Raw genomic sequence first — 21,986 nt, forward strand, 5'->3', positions numbered from 1 at the left:
TGGCTTTTTTTAAAAGTCATATAGGCAGCACACAGTGGGGGATCTGCTTCAGATGTGTTATCATTATTCGAAATACCCTTTTAGGAGCATCGGGATGATCACTGTGAAGTCTCTGGACTATTACCTGCACCTATTCTTACTTTGGCGCCTCCGGAAATCATGGACGTTGCATTAGGGAGCTCGGAGGATGCCGAGTTCTTACGTGCAGCTCTATCAAGTATATACTTATACTCACAAACACTATATTAGTAGACAGCGGTAGGTAATCCCAGTCAAAAAAAGGACTTTTTTCCACTTTAATTTATGGCTAAGCATCCAAAAAGTTACCGTGGATATTTTTGAGACACCTTTCTAAAATATTTGATTTGGCAGGATTACAAGTACTAAACCAACTACTCTGTTGCTGTCTTCTCCACGTGTACACTAGGAGCCAGGGATCTCCGAGGCTTGCACACCTACTCTGTTGTTATCTCCTGAGAAGGAGTTAGAAATTAATTGGTCATTTTTTAAAATCTCTCCTTTAAAAGAATATGAAAACTCTGCCAGCACAGTGGTGCAGTGGTTAGCAGCATTGCCTCCCAGCAAGAAGGTCTTGGTTTGGAATCTGGGTAGTCCAGACATGCAATTAGTGGGGTTAAGTTTAAATCTAAATTGGTCATAGATGTGAGTGCAAATGGTTGTCTCTTGTGTTAGCCCTGGGACAGCATGGAGACCTTTCCTCATTTTGCCCTATAAGGTAGACAGATCTACATATGCTCCAGCCCCCCTCACAACCCTGTATTGGATAACTAGAAAAACATGGACCAATGGATGAAATCAAGCCTTCATACAGTAAACAAAGGTTTATCCGCCAAAAAAGTTACCTAACTCTTTGATGATAACTCAATCTTTTTTTTCCTGCAGCAGTGAAATTTACAATTTTTATTTTAGCTTCTGCTTTTACACACAGTCACGACAAGTTATTAATATCACTGCGCTTCTGGTAGAAACCAATTTGCATAGCAGTGCTTATTAATAACCAGCACATACACATGTCTATATGTACTGTATGCATTGTGTAGTTTAGAGTCAGTGTGTTGTGTGCCGAATGAATGACAGAGTGTTGTTTTCTCCTTCATTTGAGGTGAAACTCCCGTAAACCTTTCTGCTGTTTTGCGGGTCATCATGTAACGGGGGCTCCTCTGGAGACTATTGTGATGAATGGACTCTGTCACGCTGTCAGTGTCGTAAAACTAATACAGTGACAGTGACCATTATTGTCCCTTTTAAATGATGGCAACAATTCACAAGTGAAGTGGATTACAGTGCTCTGCCATGGAGCGAGTTTAGGGGGTGTCAGTCTAGACATTGAGTCCGCGGAACACATTTAAACGGTGTTTCTAACAGATTCTTCACGTGCTGACATTTGAAACGCTCCTAATCCAGAGATGATGACAGCCAGGCTTTCACTTTTGAGACAATGTATTAACATATTGCAGATGAACTGCACCCAGAACATCTGCTGTGTGTCTGGTGCAGATCTCCATGTACTACAGTGAAGCGCCGCTGGGCTTTTTGCATCATTTCAGATAAACCGATAAGCCCTTTAGTAAAACTTTAATCTGTTTGCAATCACTAGGCCATCATTTTGGTCCTTTAAGGTTTGGTGTTCCTTATATTTTTAGTAAGATTATAAAAAAACACCCATAATACACTCAACCTAAGTAGGCTTCGCTTTCAGTTTTTCATCTATACCTTGATACATTTTAATAAACAGAGGAAAATAATTTGAAATATAAACAGTTAATGCTGGGTTAACCTTTTCTCAGTTTGTCTGATAGATATTTGTCATGTTTATTAATAATGTATCTAAGCAATCAGCAGCCGGTCTGCATGAAGCTGCTGCAAAATGAATCTCCCTTCTACCATATTTTAATGTGAAAGTGCTCAAAATCCAGATCTGTTATCCAGGGAAAGAAGCCTGTTTTTCAGTGATAAGGTATCTACAATTCCAGCGAGCAGCGACTGTCTTCAGTGTCAGTTTGTATTTTTGATTGTTTTACAATTGTTCCAGACAAAATGTCTTTTCCCCATCGAGGTTTTGGAGTACTGTGGGATGTGGCTTTTTTTTTTTGTTTTCCCAACCATGTAGGCTGCTTTTGATGATTTTGTTTTAAGGCTGATTTTTTTTTTCATGTTTTCCACAAAGCACAGTTGGAATTGCTCTTATTATTAAATGTATTGTAGTCACACCACAGGAGCTTCTTCTCCCTACTGGGCTCTTACAGTATCTGATCTGATGTGCCAACACTTTTCTGGCTACGTGTTTTTGCCATTGTGGGATTTAAAGCTTTGAATCCTGGAAGATCGTCTAGATTTCCCATCTTTTGAGATATTAATAAGAAAATTACTCGTCTCAGAAATGTCATTGTAGGTGTTGCACTGAGGTTTGTAATTTAAGTCGCTGCTGAAGTGCTAAAGTTACCATTAATAGCCATTACCTACTGGCATTGGTGGAAGTATTAAGGAATGAATTTTACTGATCCCCTAGAAAGAGCAGCAGAGAAACATTACACTGTAATCTGTATAAGTTACTCCATGTGAAAAGTGCAGATGGAGAGCAGAGGAAGATTAAAGATGTGATGAATGGAATTTTGTATAGACTGGGACCATGGCCTTAGTTAAAGATCAGATCCCATCTAGATCAAATCTTATCTTTTAATGTCAGGGCTGATGACAGAAGAGAGGAGTCTGAGAGTGATACAGTGTTTCGACCCTGACAGCAGACCATGAATTGTACAAATTGCTGGTAAAAATTGAAACGCATTGCTCGGTTTTTTTAAACCTGAGCCCTGCAACCATACTGAGGCAGCGCGGGAAATGCCATAATGTGATTAAACACAGAGCTTTGGGAGGCTTTGAAGAAAAAAACTCTAATCTATCAACTGTGGAAAAAAAGCAAAAGGACACCCTTTTGAAAAGGGGGGAAAAATTCTCGCCGTATCATCTAGTGCATGAACATAAAAAATGTCTAAGATTTGTAAGGTTCTGTGTATTGCTTAAAGGAGGGCAGTTTTCTAAGGGCACCATTGTGGGTGGGATGCACATCTGCTATAATTGCTTCATAACAATAGGTTCAGATACAGTGCTGAGTTCACATTTGTTATATTAATTATGGAAATTCTTCATGCAGAACTCTCCTGTTCATTAAAACAGATGTATGACACATTTCCTCTGGATTATTGAGTAGAGGTAAAGACTCAGGTAGAATGCATTATAGCCTCAGTTGTATCATCAGGGACTTAAGCTACCTGTGAGGGTATACGCAGACAAACATTTTCAAAGTGGAAAATGTCTGTTGTATTTATTTATTGTCTTCTTGAGCATCCCTAAACCTAGAGCGATTGCTTAATGTCCCTAAAGTAATCAAGGTTTGAGCTCATCATAATTATTCAATGTAGTAAATATTATCATCCTATCAAATTTCCCATGGCACAATTTCAAGAGTAGCGTTCGGAAGTAAACTTGTATTTTATGTGCGTTCGGAACAACAAAAGGTGCATGCTGATTGAATTTGCACAGGTAGAAAGCAGCGAACAGCAACATCTATTCAGTGAGACAAAAGGCTGCAAATCTCATTTCCCCCCACATTCCTGCCACGTGGAGAGGCATTCACAGGCTGCTCCCTATGAAGATCAGTCACTGTCAGGGGACATACAGGTTGTCAATTGATAATGAAGCACAGTGCTAAGGGCCTTTAGGTTCTCGCTGTCCTAATTACACTGAGTGAGAACTCTCCAGCCTTGTGTTAACATTTGATTTATGTCCTCTGCCTTGTTGAAAAGGAGCAGTGTTAATTGTTTTTACAGATGAACGTCAAACGAGAGGAATCAAGCCTCATTAATTAGAGGGAGCAGTATTTACACATAGCACCTCTTCAGATCTGCATGTTTTGTTCATGAAACTAATGCTAAGGTCAGGAGTACTCGAAGAAAGGAAAGGGTAAACGTTTTTATATTTTTTCCTTTGAGTTTTGAATCACTGAATGCTGCATATCCCCTGTGATGCTTTTATTGCAAACTCTGTCATTTGAAACATACAGATATAGTTTAGCTTTAACCCTTGTATGGTGTTCGGGTCTGTGAGACCCGTGTTCAGTTTTTTTCAAAAGAAAAATTAAACAATTATTTTTTCACGTGTAAATGTGTTGTGTCTTTCCACTCACTCCACTTGATTATAACTGATTTATTTATAACATTTTATATAAAAGAAAAACGAGAAGCACATTAATTCATAAATGTGATCTAACAAAGGTAAAGGGAAAAAATTAACCATGTTTGCTGTTCATATGTCTTGTAATTGGGATGAAGTAAACATCTGTTGAGTAATTTAACATAAAATTGTTTGATAGTGTTAATTTGGAAAGCCAAAACTCTAGCGGGTCCACCAGACCCATGAACACTGGCTGAGTAACAAAAATACGAACACCACACAAGGGTTAAAAAGAAATGTCTTACGACAAGGGTAACCTACCTTTTTTTGCAGCTTTGCAACTGTATCTCATTGTGTTCCTCAGTGGATAGACTTTTCTGGGTTGTCATCACACAGTGCAATTGTAAGCGCTAGTATAATCCATCATAAACACAACTTCAGATGCCAAAACAAAACTGCTCCTTCATGACTCATGAACAGTCATAACATTGCTGTTTGCACATAAACGATGGAGGTGGCTACAATAATCTCACCATCGGTTTGTGAACTACCGTTTTAAAAGCTGAAGTTGAGCTTTTTAGTCTTTGCCATTTTGCTCATGAGTAAGCGATGGATCATACTTAGAAATGGAGGAAGCTGCATGCTTGTAGAGTAGAAACCTGTCAATCTCAAGGTAGCCACAGGATAAAGATATATCTGCTACTTTCCCTTTTTAAATAAAAGTCTTATTTGTAAAATAAAGGTCCTGCTGTATTAAATAAGACTTCAAACTAACATCAGAAACCATTAACTCAAAGGTCATTTTCTCAATTCATTCTGTACAACTCTTTTTTGTAACCCCTGTTGTTATTAGAAAAATGTGGCTGACTTAATATGTCACCTTGGACACAATATCCATCTTTTTTTATATCTGCTTATAAAAAGTTAGCAAATTGTATGCTGACGTGAAATTAAGTTCTTCATTGCTACATTACTACTGTTAATATAAGACATTTTAACGAAATCAGCTGGTTAACAGAGCATGGTAATGTTTAGTGGTGGCATCCATTGATTAATTCAATATAAATTTCACTGTATTATTTTTGTTTTTGATGTGAACAGATTAAAAGAAACTGCTCTTAAATCAAGTGCTTCTTCTAGAGGTTTTAGAGGATCCACAGCAACAAACACAAAGACTTAGATTTTGTAAATTATAGTAAGATACAAAGTGTTGAGTTAACCTTCACTTATTTGCATTTTGCTAGAAAAATGGGAAATAGGTGGAGCAGGTTACTGAAATGTGCAAACACACATTGAAACACACTATATAAGGCGAGAATAGAGTTTGTACAACTCTAATGAGCTTGAAAGTCAATATTTGTTATCACCACCTTTGTTCTTCAACGCAGCCTAAATGAAGGCTTTCTGGTCATTTCTTTAAGTGGTCTTCAGGAATAAGTTCTTTAGGCTTTAGGTCTTGAAGGACGTTCAAAGCTCATCTTTGGATGTTAGATGCCTTATGTTCCATTATCTGTCAAGATGATCCCACACCGCTTCAGTAATGTTGAGGTCCGGGCTCTGGGGAGGCCAGTCCATGACTGATAGTTTCATTGTGTTTTTCTGCAGGTATACTTTTTTGCACTTGCTTTGTATGCAGGGAAAATGAGACAAATGCAGGCTAGAATAAACTAAAAAAAACACCTTTATTTGGTGGTTTACTGACGTCCATGAGCATAATTGAAAATCAGCAAAATTCAAAGTCAGAAGACAGAAGGGAACAAACACGAGGGAACAAATACTGAGATGACAAACAGGAAAGATAAACAGCCACTCTGACAACAACTGAATGAGAGACTGAAGCTATACATACACATGAGGTAATTAGGGAGAATGGAAACGTCAACAACAACAACAAGACTAAGCTAAAACTAATTATGAAAACGCTAAAGTAAAACTAGACACTATAGAAAAGACCAACAGCTAACAAAATAAAACAGGAAGTAAGACACAACTAAACAGGGGTAACAGATGAACTTGAACAAGGCAAAAGACAAACACATAAACAACACTGACAGAGGGACAGAAAGGGAACAGAGGGAAACTAACCGAAAACAAACGCCACAAAATCATCAGTAACTTAAACTAACAAGAACTAAGGACTCAACATATAAAGGAATCCCATTAGAATCCCAACTTAAAGCAGGAAAACAAAGATGAAAAGAACTCCCAAAGAAGCCAAAAATAAATCCTACTCAAAACACAACAGTGAACTCACAAAAACTCAAACCCCATGACAATGAATACTCGCCTTCTGGTGAGCTGAGCACGCACACATCTATCTCGTAAACAAGTAGCCTCAACAGTAAATTGGGCCGTGGGATGTTAGGATGAATTCTCCCTCTGTATCATTTATTGATTTTAGATTTCTCTTTTTTTGTATCTGTAACAGTGACACAAGTCTTTTTATCCTTAAAATAAATATACTGCAAGTTTTCCATGACTTTACATTGCAGCAATGATGGAAGTCTTTTTAAATGATTATTTCACAGCTGACTGAAAATAATCCCCTCTTATATTTGTGGTCCAGTGTGAAGATTTTTTTTTTTTTCGTGTGGGATTGCTAACAAAACGGTTAATTACTTAGATATGCACGTTTCTGACTCGCTGCCTTTGTGAGGAAAGACTCATGCAAGAAAAAAGAGAAGTATAGGATCCCCAGAACAACTTAATCCCTGACATAATCCCTAACTTTAATTTAGTCAAATTCGTGTTCACACAAATAAAGCCACACAGGAACCAGAGGACTTTGAATCAGCATTTCCCGACAGGAGATGGAGAGTGTGTACTAGTGCTTTGAATGTAATTTCTTTTGTATAGCTGTACTTGATGTCCTTCACGCTGATAGCTATGCTTTTGTGACAGAGAGCATTACCAGAGGCAGCCACACCTAATACAAGATGCAATTACTCCATTACATAGACTGTATATGTTCTTTTATTACAGGCAGACTTGGAGGAATATTGAGCTATGAAGCTCCCGTCCGCCATCAACCAGTTTCACTGAAGCTTTCAACACATTTTATTCTGCTGATTTAAAATCCATTCAGCCTTTAAAAGGAACTGAACACTTGCATGTATCATAGTAAAGCTTGATTCGAAATAGCAAGCTTGGAAAGGATTAGAAGAGATTAGATCATGATGAAAAAGAAGCGTAAGCACTTTAAACTCCACTAAACCTCTTTAAATGAGCATGATCCAACAATTACAAAAAGAGACAATACCTTAGTCTACTGTTCTCCACACCCTTTGGCCTTACTCCAGTTTCTGGTTATGCTGTTTACATGAACCTTTGGTCTGCTGGGTCTGATTATCCCTGCCGTCATGAATAAACCATACAGCAGAATAGTGTGCTCTCTTCAGGCAGATCGTTCAACATAAAGGTGTTAGTTTGGTTTCAGAAGTGGGAAGTGATCCCCAAAAGGTGAACGCTATTTCAGATTTCACTTTAACAAATAAAATATGACATCGCTTCTTTTTATAAATCATAATCAACTCGAAAGCATAATTTTCTATCGACCAGACTGACGCGATTAACAATAAACAGTCGATGCAGGTCCCTCGTGAATATGGACTGACATTATGCTCTTCCGGGGATTAGAGTGGGTGTTAGAAATAAAATAATTGTGTGAGGCTGATATCTGCAGCAGCTATTACAGTTCCTGGAATTAAAGAAAGTGAAGATATTCTCTGTTGTGGACCAGTCAGTATACCGTGACTCATTGCTTTTGTTTTGTTCCTCATGCTTTAATTCAGCCATACAAACAAGTACATAGCGGTCAAAATCACACAGATGCCAACATCATATGATTGCCAAGTGGTTGAGGGGGCACTGGGGAGCAGAAAGGCATGGGTTCCATACTCAGGAGCACCGTGTGCTTCATGTCATTCTTTTATGACTTTCTTTAGTGGTGTCTCGATGCAAGAAAAGCAATAAATAAATCAAATCTAGTAAAACACAGAATGATAAATAGTGTGTTTATGTTTTTTTTTAGTATCTTAGGTGCAGACTGACTTGTTTTTACCAGAGAGAAACACTGAAAAGTTGTTCCAATAGCTTGGTGTTATGCTCCATGGGCACCTGGAAAGTGTTCGATAAAGGGATTTTTCTGAAAATCTATTAAAAATCCTTGCAGTAATGTATTAGAAGACATAAATCCTTACATTTCTCCACAATTCGGTTTTTAAGAAATAAAATGATTATTATTTTGTTCGCTGATGTGATTACATGACATGAAATCAGGATGCTTGTGGTTGCTGTCTGGTAAGGACAAGCCAGATTTTGCAGAATCTGCCACCTGATGCACTCTGGCATCTCCTGCAATTCAAGGCTCTGTTGCCCACACCAAATCAGCTCCAGTTCTCTTCTGTGTTTTTCAGCTTTTGGGAACAAACTTGTGAAGCAGCACCAGATGTTTAGCAGTTTTATAATAGTTTAATAATAAAACAAAGAATTAATAGTCAAGATAGTCAAGAAATAGTCTTATGTACTTCATTTAGCTCCCTTCTCCAAAACATTTGTAAGCATCAGAGAATTTCTGCACTGACATGCACATTTTTCCATCAAATTTTATATATTTTATGCAGGAGGTGACATATGCAATGCTTCTAAACCACACTCCTCATGCTTCACAATAAATAATGCCCCGTCTTTAAGGGCACAGCACCTTATCTTTCAGTGATGTTCACTTCCAGCTTATAACTATAAATAAAAAATAATAATTTTTGAAAGTCAGTGGAGGTTGAATCTATTTCTGACCTTTGTTGGTTCCTGCAATATTCTGATCTAAAAATCTCCTCCAGAAAGTTTCTCAAGGAGCAAAACCCTTGGAAAAGGTCCACTATGCCATCATATAGGTTCATATCATTTCATTCCCCAGAGTGCACAGTAGCAATTAAAACCCATCCTAATGAGTGTTTTTTTGGTCAAGTTCTCTCTTTTCAGAGCTGTGTTTTGGCACTTTGATAACTGTGTTCTGTTTAAAGAGATTTGAGTCATAAGTCAAAAGAAACTAAAAGTGATTTATTAGAAAGTGACAGCCTTCACAGTGGGAAAGAACAGATGATACTAATATGACAAAACACTTAAGGAATATGTTCACATGTCACTGTAATGGATGAAATATTAGAGGATTTAATGACTGAGACCTGTTAACCAGGCTTTCTGAGCTTCCCTCTTCTGAATGTTAATTCTTATTTGAACTGATCCAAAAACAGGGTCCCTGCATAAATAAGCTGAGAAGAATCCTCTGTAGAAGTAAACAGGCACAAACTGGATTAACACACCATCTGAGGCAACTAGGGGATCTGTAATAAGAATCATTTTCTACGTGCAGACTCTGACAAGTAATAAATGATATATATATACATACATACATACATACATACACATATATATATATATATATATATATATATATATATATATATATATATATATATATATTAGGGGTGCAACGATACACAAAATTCACGGTTCGGTTCGGTTCGGTTCGATACTTTGGTGTCACGGTTCGATATTTTTTCGATACAAAAAAATGTTCATGCCTTTTTAATTTGTCATTTATTAAAATTATAAATATATATTTTAACTCAAAAGTACAGTTTTTAAATTTAACCCTAACCCTTGTGCGTGTTTTTTATTTTGACAGCGAATGCGCACCTGCGGACCACTTATGTGCAGCCCTGGTTATTTAGCTCGTCATATTGTAGCCACAGAAATTCTTTTGTCCATGAAACCATAAAGCTGCACTTTCTTTTTGCCTTATACTCTGATTTGTCACAACTTCTCCGTTTTGTGGTAAGCTTTTCTTTGGCTGTCACTTCTTCACCCTGACCTGTCTTATTTGGCTCAGCAGAACTAAAATATATATCGTGCTGCTTTTACACACACACTCACATAAGCTCAGCGATTCTCTGCGCGATCAACCTCTCACATGTTTAAGCTTGCTGCGGGAGATTTCACTTGTCATGTTTGCATAGTAAGCTAACGATTGATAAGACTATGTCAGAGGAATTGGTGCACAAATTATCATCACTCACCAATCAGTACTGTCGCTCTCTATACACAATTCGCGCGATTGCAAAGTGAAAGCAAAAAACAAGCGCAAATTCAAACGCGACTTCAATATGTCACATATTGACAGTGGCTCACCGATGCCAATGACATAATTACCCAGCTACATTTCCGAAAGAATGCAAAAGCATTGACATATATTTTTCCTTCCTACAATAGCCCGACGGGCAGGGCAGAGATAGATTTTGGTAGCCAGACTGGAAAAATCGCTAGCCCCGGGACGTCGGGTTAGCGATTTTGCAAGCCCTGTATCTGATTGAGGAATCACTCATCTTTGGAAAGGAGAGTTTATTACAGAGAAATGTCTCTTTCCAAAATAAAAGCAATACTATACGCTTCTTCTGGGCTATATTCTCAGCAGCATATTGTAGCGGGTCAGGGCTGTTCGGGGTTCTGTTTGTACCGTTATGTTTTGTTTATGTTGCCATAGTGACGGGTGACGCCCTCTCGCTGCGATGTGTCCTTCCGGGGTCAGAGGGCGCCCTGTGTGTTGTTGTTGTTGTTGCTGTGCGGTTGCCGCGCTGAGCAGTTAGCTAGCGGCAGTGTTCTTCTGTAGATGTCAATAAACGGCTGTGCTCCCTGGCTAGCTCACGGGAAGCAAGACCAAACGACACCTCCGTCTCCTCCTTGTCTGAGCTCGCCACAATATTAAACATATCAGCTAACGGCTGTCTAAATGACTCGGGTAAAGTTTGTAGCATGCATGCTTGTTGTTTTTGTATGCTTCCACTTGTCTTTGCACTAGGATGATGTCAGCGTAAATGTGCAGTCATATTCGTTGTGTTCCCACTAGTGCTGTCAGCGTTAATCTCGTTGAAATGGCGTTAACGCCACAACACGGCAAATCTCCGTTAACGAGCTACCCCTGATCGCCCGCGCGTGGGGCTAGACGGCCAACACGTTAACGAGCTAACTGCGCTAACACACTAGTTCCCACCCATGTAATTGAGCATTGCGTGGCACATCCAACATACTGTTTTACTTTAGTCCATGACGCGCTTACCTTCAGGGTCATACGTCACATGAAAACCAAAATAATTCCAAACGCCAGATCTGAATGAGGGTGGGGGAGGTTCAATTTGCCATGTTGCAAGGAGAGCTTAACTTCTGTCTCGCTAGCTTGCCCTGCGCTCTTCCTTCTGACAATGCTGTCTGTGTTGAGCGCTCAGTGAATCTGCGTTCGACTACTCCGCCTAGGCTGCACTGTCGAGCGCAGATCCACTGAGCGCTCAACACAGACAGCATCGTCAGAAGGAAAGTTGATAAAATAAATTACAAATGTTGTATTGTTCGATACATATGCGTACCGAACCGAAAGCACTGTATCGAATGGTTCAATATCGATACGAGTATCGTTGCACCCCTAATATATATATACATATATACATTAAGTGTAGGGCTGCTCAATTAATCGAATTTTAATCACGATTCCGATCTGGGCTTTCAACGATCATTAAAAATGACTAAGCCGATTATTAGCCCCTCCCTCATTTATCCGCGACACCTTAAAGGCCGGTCCGTGAAAATATTGTCGGGCATAAACCGGTCCGTGGCGCAAGACCGCTGATTAAGAGGACCCGGGGGAAGCTCGGAAAGCTAAACAGAAGTTATTTGGAGAGGAGAGAGTGACTGCCGTTGGTTGAAAAGAGAGGTAAAAAAAAAAAAAAAACTTCAGTGGTGTTGCACACTATTTTATATTATATTTTTAAAGTCATTGTTAACCCTTTAAAGCTGGTCAGAGCAGCACGCTCCGTTTTGTGTAACTATTTTTAAATCCCTGTAGAACCTGAACCGTGTAAGCTAGTGTTACAATCCAATGTTGTCAGTGTTTTGTGTGACATAACGTAACATAAACGTAACATAAATGTCTTCGCTGGAGGGTCTGAGGTTTATGTTACGTTCTAGGTCTAGGCGTGTCCTGAACGCAACAAAACATTGGCCCACCACACTCCACCCAAAACAAGAACCCAAACAATAGTATCTTTTAAAATGCTAAGCAGCCATTTATTTGCTTCAGCAGTGAACAGTGCCAAAAATAACAAATAAAACTCCCTAATGGTCCCTACGCTTTCCTACCCAAAATGAAAAACCAAACAAAAGACAATTCACTTACCTAACTTCCTAAACAAAAACAGGAGAAAACGCAATCAACAAAAATGGCTTCTCACGCCTACTAGGCTGCTGCAGTGAATAATATATACACAAGGTGAACAAATTACTCAATTGCTACTTTACAAATCTATTTACAGCTATTTACAAAACTACGATACCAACACCACAATGATCACAACCCATGACAAACTGAAACACAGGGCTTAAATACATAGAGGGAGCAATCAGGGAATGGACAACAGGAGGGAAACACAGCTGGGGCAAATCAGAACTGACGAGACAAGGAAGCGGAAACTGAACACACTGAGATAAGACAGACCTTCAAAGTAAAACAGGAAACACATAACAGTCACGCCTAACACAAAACACTGGCAACATTGGATCGTAACACTAGCGCAATAATTTGTTTTGCATACGAAACAGGAGGAGTTGTACTTACATCTTATGCCATCAGCTTCTCCTCGGTCACGGTTTCCTTCCACATACAGTAAAGCTTTGCAAAAATTGCATAAAAAGCGCTTGCAGCAACAAAAACATAATATTCCAGAAACACGCTTTGCCGATCCGATCAGCTGTTCGTAACACTTCCCACAGTGAAACAGACGTCACCGCTAACTATCGCATGTCCGCCATTTCCTGGCCAAAACCGGAAGTGACGTCATTTTCGCGGAAATGTAGTTTTTTTACTTGTAGGCCTTAAAAGCCTATACTGGTCATGTTTGACTTTTCTAAATAGTTTCTGGGATGCTTAGAACTCGAATTGCACTGCTGGAAATAGTTTATTTTGATGCACATGCTGTTTTCTTTACTAATTTGCATCATAGGATTGTTTTTTCGTTTTTCCTGCAGTATATAAAAATTGGTGTCTCTCCAAATTAAAACTATGAAGACACTCAAAATAAATTTCCTGTAGTTGTAAACTATTTTTTGCAACTTTTTTATATTTAAAGTTTTGAGGGATAAACCTCTTAAATTTCTCCGTAGAAATATATGTAAAAAAACCAAAAACAATTTTCAATTTTTTTGTAGTTTATTGCACTTTTTTGCAATTAATGTAGTTACTATGGACTTAATGTATACATATTATTAAAATATGGGCTATAACAGTTGCATAGCAAATTGAAATGCTCCCACAAATGAATCAGAATCAGAATCAGAATCAGAATGGGTTTATTGCCAGATGTTGAGGTTTACAACATTAGGAAATTGCTGCGGTGCTTCAGTGCAGACAATAAGAATTAAAGTGCTATGTAGAAAGAAAGATATGTGCATGAGATATACATGACATATATACATGAGAATAAGAATTATGAGTGCTACGTAGAAAGATATATACATGAGTGCAGGTGGTGATCAGTGCCAAACATGAAATGATGCAGTGACACAGCGTAGGGTCATGTGTTAGTGGTGGGGACAATCATGTGGTTATTGTTCATGTGTCCAACAGCAGAGGGGAAGAAACTGTTCTTATGGCGAGAGGTTCTGGTGCGAATGGACCGGAGCCTCCTGCCTGAGGGGAGCAGGTCAAACAGACTGTGTCCAGGGTGAGAAGGGTCAGCTGAGATCCGGGCTGCACGCCGCAGTGTCCTGGAGGTGTACAGGTCCTGCAGAGATGGGAGTCTGCAGCCAATCACTTTCTCAGCAGAGCGCACAACACGCTGCAGTCTCTGTTTGTCCCTGATAGTGGCTCCAGCGTACCACACGGTGATGGAGGAGGTGAGGATGGACTCGATGATTGCAGTGTAGAATTGCATCATCGTCCGTGTTGGCAGGTTGAATTTCTTCAGCTGCCTCAGGAAGTACATCCTCTGCTGGGCTTTCTTGATGACGGAGGTGATGGTGGGCTCCCACTTCAGGTCCTGGGTGATGGTGGTACCCAGGAAGCGGAATGAGTCCACAGAGGTGATGGGGGTGTCAGTCAGGATGATGGGGGGGAGTGGGGCTGTGTGCTTCCTGAAGTCCACAATAATCTCCACTGTCTTCTGGGCATTCAGCACCAGGTTGTTGTGGCTGCACCAAGACACCAGACGTTCAACCTCCCTCCTGTAGGCAGACTCGTCCCCGTCCGAGATGAGTCCAATGACGGTGGTGTCGTCTGCGAACTTGATTAGCTTGACAGACTGGTGGGTGGAGGTGCAGCAGTTGGTGTACAGGGAGAAGAGCAGAGGAGAAAGAACACAGCCCTGAGGGGAGCCGGTGCTGATGGTCCGGGAGTCCGAGACATTCTTTCCCAGCCTCACGTGCTGCTTCCTGTCCGTCAGGAAGTCAGTGATCCACCGGCAGATGGGATCAGGCACATTCATCTGGGAAAGCTTGCCTCGGAGATGGTCTGGAAGGATGGTGTTGAAGGCAGAGCTGAAGTCCACAAACAGGATCCTGGCGTAGGTTCCTGGGGAGTCCAGATGCTGCAGGATGAAGTGTAGGGCCATGTTGATGGCGTCGTCTACAGACCTGTTGGCTCTATATGCAAACTGCAGGGGGTCCAGGAGGGGGGCCGTGAGGGTCTTGAGATGGGAGAGAACTAGGCGCTCAAATGACTTCATGACCACAGATGTCAGAGCCACGGGTCTGTAGTCATTTAGTCCAGTGATCCTAGGTTTCTTGGGGACAGGGATTATGGTAGAGGACTTGAAGCAGGCAGGCACATGACATGCCTGCAGTGAGGAGTTGAAGATGCCAGAAAACACTGGGGCCAGCTCGTTTGCACAGTGTCTGAGGGTGGCAGGAGACACACCGTCTGGGCCGGGAGCTTTCCGAGCATTCAGACTCCTAAACTGCTTCCTCACATCTGCTTCATGAATATGAAGAGTTGTGGTCGGAGGAGGTGGTGTGAAATCCTCTTTTGTGTGGGGTGAGGGGGCGGGTGTTGCAGGTGAACAGTTTGAAGGTGGTGATGGCTCTATGGAGGGGGGAGAGGTGGGGGAATGAGTGTCCAAAGTGCCTCTATTGTTGGGGTCATTGAAGGTGTGAAGGCTGCCTGATGGCTCGTCAAAACGGCAGTAGAAGTTGTTAAGGGTGTTGGCTAAGAGCAAGTCATCAGTGGAGTGGGGGGTTTTAGGCTTGTAGTTTGTTATATTCCTAAAACCTTTCCACACAGAGGCCGAGTCATTCTCTGAGATCTGCTGCTGCATCTTCTCAGAGTGCTGATGTTTGGCAATGTCCACTTCTTTAGTGAACCTGTACTTGGCCTCTCTGTAGCAGTCCCTGTCTCCGCTTCTGAACGCCTTACTCTTTTCCAGCCACAGCTTTTTGAGTTTAGGGCACTACAACATGTAAAAAAATAATATAAGCTCTGGCGGACATGGTTCTATAGTAGGTCTTAAAGGGTTAAATAAATATCGTCAAATAATCGAGATCTCAATTCCAGTGAAGATAATCGTGATTATCATTTTTGCCATAATCGAGCAGCCCTAATTAAGTGGTTTCTAATACTTACAGGTTGTTGGCAAAATATCTAACTTTAGGGCTTGTCTGTGGGCTGCGTGCTGTTTAGCCACTTGTATTGTTATCGAACACGAGTGTAAAGCTCCTGGCTGCATTTTGTGCTTATTTTCTGAATAGCTACTTATCAATAGTGCAGATCCATATTGCAGCTTGAGACTCAGAAGGTGTCCAATAAGCTTTACCAGTGAGACATGCTCCCTGCGAACCTTAATCAATAATCCCTGTTGGACATTAATTTTTCTGTTTCCTCTCCCATTACCGTCTCACTGTAATATAGTTAGCCCATGGAACTAACTATTGATTATTTTTATATTATTTATCTCCAACCAGTTAGACTGGATAGAGATGTGGAGATAAGTCAATGTTAATGTTTACCGCGTGTTCCCTCGCAGGCCTACGACGACGGATACGGTGGAGAGTATGATGATGAGAGTTATGAAGCCTATGAAGATAACTACAGCAATCAGTCAAAGAGGTAACGTTAACACACACACAGCAGGAAAGGCTTTTTCAACTTTTCTCAGTTACCATCCATCTGTTGTTACAATACAGAATGTTTAAGGTCCACTGTGACCAGCTGGGCCATCACAGGTGTACATTAGAGCAAGAAATCCCCAAACCAACAATGACTTGATCCTAACAGCAAAGCTACAGTATGTGTGTATACTAAAGCCTGATGAAAGTGTGCCAGAGACGTCTGTTGTCTGTTAAAAACACATCAGTGAGCAACTTGAGCAACATGGGCACAGTAGTTAATCCCACATACACCATCATGCTGCTGTAAATATTTAGTGATGCACTAAATCCGCAGCTGAGTCCCCAACAAATGGAGTAAAATTTGTTCAAATTTGCCCAGCTTTTCTAGGAATAACTTAGCCCTTCTGTGGTTGAAGATATGTTTATGACCACTTTTTAAAGATCTGTCTCTTCATTAAGAACTAATAGATAAGGGCTGAGTGACACAGACAGTGGAGAGGACTACTGAGAGATTTTGTAAAAAAGTGTTTGGTCTTGTTGATAATAGAACTGCAGTCCTTTCCCCCCCCAAAGAAATCACATTTATTCCTTATTTGACAAAAAAGAAAAGTCGTCTGCAGCTTATTATTTTTTTCTTTGACCCGTGTTTTTGCTTCATCTGCTTTCAGCATTTCAGACTATTATGAATATGGGCAGGGAACCAGTGATGAATCCTACAACAACTATGGTAAGTAGAGCTTATTTTATACCGACAAGAACAGAAATGAGTCACTGTCTTTTTCATGTATCCTCACTTTTCAGTACTGATACTCACTATAAATTGTTGAATCCAGCTAAAATGCAACACAACCCCATTATTAAAAATGAGAAAATGGGTTGATTATTTGATTAGTCGATTCATAAAAATGATTTGGCAGCTGGATGGCTGATTAAATGGTGAAGTCCTTTTTCACCTTGCACTGTGCTCTGCAGTTCCAGGTTCTCAGCTGTAAGAATGTGTTGATTTTCTTTGATCCTGATTTTCTTTAGTTTGTACATCGACCGTTTTTTGGCATCCAGGTCTGAAATCTCGAGTTTTTACAGCTTATAGAAGCCAAATATTTCTCCAATCATCATGGGTTAAGGTAATAAAATACACCATTTAATATGTAATGCTTCATGGTCATAGGTCAAAAATCAGGGTCATTTGGGAAATTAGGAAAAAGCTTTAGTTTCCCCTGGAACATCTCAAAAATTTATTTGGGGGACAATAATATATCTTTTTCTGAGCTCTTTAAAACATTATTTTTAAGTAAAGACATTTTATGAATACACAATGACACAAAAGAATTAATATTCTACACCAGGGTTTTAATAGTTTTGCAATTTTCATTAGTTTTTATTTTTATTTAGTTTTGACTTCAGATTTTCAATTTTATATCAGTTTTAATTAGTTTTTACCAATTGTTTGCTAGTTTAGTTTTTATTTTTTTGAAAATCCTTATTTTCAGTTTAGTTTTGATTAGTTTCAGTTATAGTTTTAGTTGTGTTTGCAATAATTAAGTGTAACAAAATCCCAGTTTCATCATATCAGTCATTCTCTTCTGCTTATCCTTGGGTATGTTGCTATTCCAGCTACCATACCCTGCATCCTGGACAGGTCGCCTGTCTGTCGCAGGGCTAACACGCAGAGACAGACAACTCACATTCCCACCTATGGGTTCTTTAAATAAATAAATAAAGGCAGATGAACAACCATTGATACCAGGCAACTATAAAATGTATAACTTGGCCCCAATGAGACTATTAACTCTTGCAGCACCAGGTGTTCATAATTTTGGTTCAAGTGAATTGATAAACTTTTTGAAGGCAATTGACTCACACAGTTATGTAGATATCCCAGTCCTGTTGTCTCGGGATGCATCACGCTGCCTTGCCTGGGGTTAGCGTCTGTTTCTGGGGATGAGGGTTACCTTCTCAAGGTAAGCTAGGTTAGCCTTCTTGTGTGAGCTTTTCAAGTGCACTTTAAAGTTTGTGGGATTTTCTTCCCTTTAGAAATGTCCCTCATAATTTGTCTCTTTCCACTACAAGACACTTGCTTTATCCAAAACACAGTCATATTCAAAGTAATCCCAAATTGGACTCTGGCGCTTTCTCCCGACCAGAGATGGGCAGTAACGCGTTACTGTAATCCGATTACTTTTTTCATGTAACGAGTAAAGTAAGGGATTACTATTGCAAAAACAGTTATTAGATTACCGTTACTTTCCCGTAGGAACGCTGCGTTACTGCGTTACTAAAACCTTGATTTCTTTTGCGAGAATGTCTCATGACAGTGACGTAAGTGAGTGCGATGTTCGTGACAACAGCTGTATGCAGATCAACAATGGATAATATATCGAGTGCGGGAGAGAGTATGAGCGTGCAGCATTTAAAGCGTGGAAGTACTGACCTTATTTTGAGTTTGATTCCATAAAAAGTGACAAAAACATTAGTGTCCGTTGTGCGTGGGAAGAAAACTTCTTTTTACAGCGAAAAAAACCCCTAAACTTCCAAGCAAGCACCGAGTGCGCTACAACATGATGGGAAATTCACAGAGAAACTCGTGGATTCTTCCACTGACTGCTGCGGCACATCTGCACCAGGGTATACCTCCGCCTACCCCACTCCTGCTTTACAGGTGAAAATAGAGCAACAGGACCGCAACAGGACTCTTTGATTTTATTTATTTTCTGCTGTGTTTTACTTGCATCTATTTGAAAGAGTGAGTGTAAACACACATACACAAAAAAAAAAATTATGTGCTGGAATGTGCAGAAAATAGGTTTAAATATTAAACAAATTTCTTCCAGTCAGAGAATGTTGCATATAATAAATTTTTGCTTGATGCATAAAGTTAAAAGATTAAAACTAATAAAACAAGTTTTAAAAAGGGGCCTTTCCATTTGATTACATTTTGTATGATGGATTATGTAGAAAAAGTAGAATTGGGCTGAAAGATCTATCGCTTTATCACCTATTCAGGTTGTAAAACGTGTTTTTAAAAAGTAACTAAGTAACTAAGTAATTAATTACTTTAAAAAAATAAGTAATCAGTAAAGTAACAGGATTACTTTTTGGGGGAAGTAATCAGTAATTAGTTACTGATTACTTTTTTCAACTAACTTGACCAACACTGCTCCCGACTTTTCCTGACATGATTCTGCGCGTGGACGGAGCAACAACACAGACGACTCGACTAACGTACTGCCACCTGCTGGCATAATTAGACAGCAAGAAATAAATCTGGAAACTAAACTTCATTTTCACCCTTGACTATTGTATGACACGCACACATCAATGAAAACTAAACACATTTTTGCTATAAATTCATTTAATTTTAGTTAGTTTTGTGAACACTCATTACAGTTTTAGTTAGTTTTCCTTTTTTTGTTTTTATTTTTATTTCCGTTAACGAAAATGTTTTTTCACTTCTAGTTTTCGTTATTTCGTTAGTTTTCGTTAACGATAATAACCTTGTTCTACACTACATTTCTATATTAGCAATGCTGACATCAGCACAAGTAATCTGTGAAAATAACTCTGTCATTATTCAGGATTTCAATATTACCAATACTGACATTAGCATAAAACATAAATGTTTTAGTATAGCCCTTGCCCTTTGGGGGGAGTTGTGCTGTCTGATTGCACTTGTTTAATAAGACATGATGCATATTTCTGTTAATTACACTCTCTTTTAGACTCAAATAGATGATAAACCAGAGTATGCTTCAGGGTTTGGCTAACTTTTCACTGAAAAGTTGCCACTATAAATGGATTCAGTGTTCATTGTTTTTCAGCCAGCTCTCATGTCTGTTATCAAAAAACTACGATGGCAACATCAGAATACAAAACCACAGATAACCACAACCATAATCTACAGATGTGATCAGAAGGGCTGAATGACACAGACAGTGTTGGGCATTTGTTTCATGGTAATTTGGGCTCTTTGTGACTTCTTCAAACTTTTCTTTTTCCAGGGTGGAATGATTATACAGCATACATATTTAATGAGTTTAAAAAGAAAGAATTGGGTCCACAGGTTTGAATTTATTTTGGATTTTCTGTGATCCACACAGGATCAAAAGAGTACATACAGGCTTAAATGTATACCATATCCCCACTGATATTTGGCTAACTGTCCATTAATAAGTTATACCTCAAACAGACACTTTTGGTAGCCATCAGCACTATTTAGGCATAATTGTGGCTGGATAGTTTACCGCTCTTCTTAACAGAATTGATAATGGTCTTTTAAATTGGCTGGTGTCCTGGCATTGAGCCGGCTTTTAAGCACAGGCGAAGGTTGGAGCTTTGGGAAGTCCATTAAGTAAGCTTTATGTTGGCCTAATTTATCCATTTCAGAATCAATTTGTTCTGTTTTTGGGATCATTCGACTGTTTCCACAATTCAGCTGCCTGCCTAGTTGTTGATCAAAGATATTAATTTGTAGATAGAGAAGGTAGTTCCAATACTTCTTTGCATCCTCCTTCTCATGTACCAGTACCAGTGGCAGCAAAACAGCCAGACTATGATGCTACCACCAACATGCTTGAAAGTTCCTCCTGTCATTTTGACTAAATAACTCAATCTTTGTCTTGTCTAAAGACAAAACTTCTCCAGACAGCATTTGACTTTTCGATGTGCTCTCTCTTCCCATGGCAATGTCAAACTCACAATACAGTGATGCTGGTGTTTCAGCAGTTTGCAGTTTATGGAGGTTGGTAGATTTATTGATCCTGAACCTTTTCTTTTCATTTAAAGTTGGGTTGGTAAAGTAGTGACACACCCTAATTGTAAACACTTACACATCAAAATTACGTACAATTGTTTCAATTGATGATCTTGGCCCTGAGAGATTTTTCCAACTTGTGTAAATTGTAGAACCTTGAGCACCACTTATTAAAAGATTTAAGTAAGTGTATGTATATATTTGAGCCTGTAATTTTGACTCTGTGTGGATAAGAGAAAATCTACACAGTCAAAAATAAATTCAAACTTGTGAACACAAGTCTTTCTTTTGTAAAGTTATTAAAGATCTATGCTGTTCAATTATTACACCTCGGATAAAGAGAAGTTCAAAGAATTCAGTAAAATCCCAAAATTACCATGACATTCATGCCCATGATGAGTGTATACAAGCTGCTGACCACTACTGTAGTATTTTGCTATCAATATAAAGTGAACACTTTTGTATTTTTCACTGTTGTTCACATAAAAACAAATATATTTTGGTTCTTCTGATTTTTTTTGTTTGTTTTTTTATTGTTTAAATAATTGAAGCATTACGTAAAAATGAAGATATTGGTTAGATGCAGCCCTAAAGACTCTTTAGAAGAGTTTAATATTGTGGCGACCCACTAGAGGGCACCACTCACACCCAAGCTGGGAGGAAGGGTTCTGCTGCTGTGTTATATCCCCACAGTCGGACCCCGGTATTCGCCCGCGCATGTCGCCTCAACCCCATGAAACTGTCCGTCGCTCGGGAGGAGTTCGCGGCTATGGAGCGCCTGGGCATTGTGCAACGCTTGAACAGCGCCTGGGCCTCTCCACTTCACATGGTGCCCAAGCCAGATGGGCGGTGGCAACCTTGTGGGGATTTAAAATACGGGGATTTAAACAACCTTACAGAG

General features: G+C 39.5%; 1 protein-coding gene across 6 annotated transcripts in view; it reads left to right on the plus strand.

Annotated features, from left to right (window-relative positions):
* Window positions 1-21,986, plus strand: part of khdrbs2 (KH domain containing, RNA binding, signal transduction associated 2) — an 80,135-nt gene that overhangs the window by 47,252 nt on the left and 10,897 nt on the right. For all 6 annotated transcript variants that reach the window (XR_003274251.1, XR_003274252.1, XR_003274250.1 and 3 more), the window contains exons 7-8: window positions 16,251-16,333; window positions 17,004-17,062. Coding sequence is in view for 3 of the 6 variants with exons in the window: in XM_026189989.1 (XP_026045774.1) it covers window positions 16,251-16,333; window positions 17,004-17,062 (142 nt within the window). In the remaining 3 variants the exon portion in view is untranslated. The remainder of the gene's footprint in view (window positions 1-16,250; window positions 16,334-17,003; window positions 17,063-21,986) is intronic.

Source organism: Astatotilapia calliptera, chromosome 13 (genome assembly GCF_900246225.1).
Source record: "Astatotilapia calliptera chromosome 13, fAstCal1.2, whole genome shotgun sequence".
NCBI lineage: Eukaryota > Metazoa > Chordata > Actinopteri > Cichliformes > Cichlidae > Astatotilapia > Astatotilapia calliptera.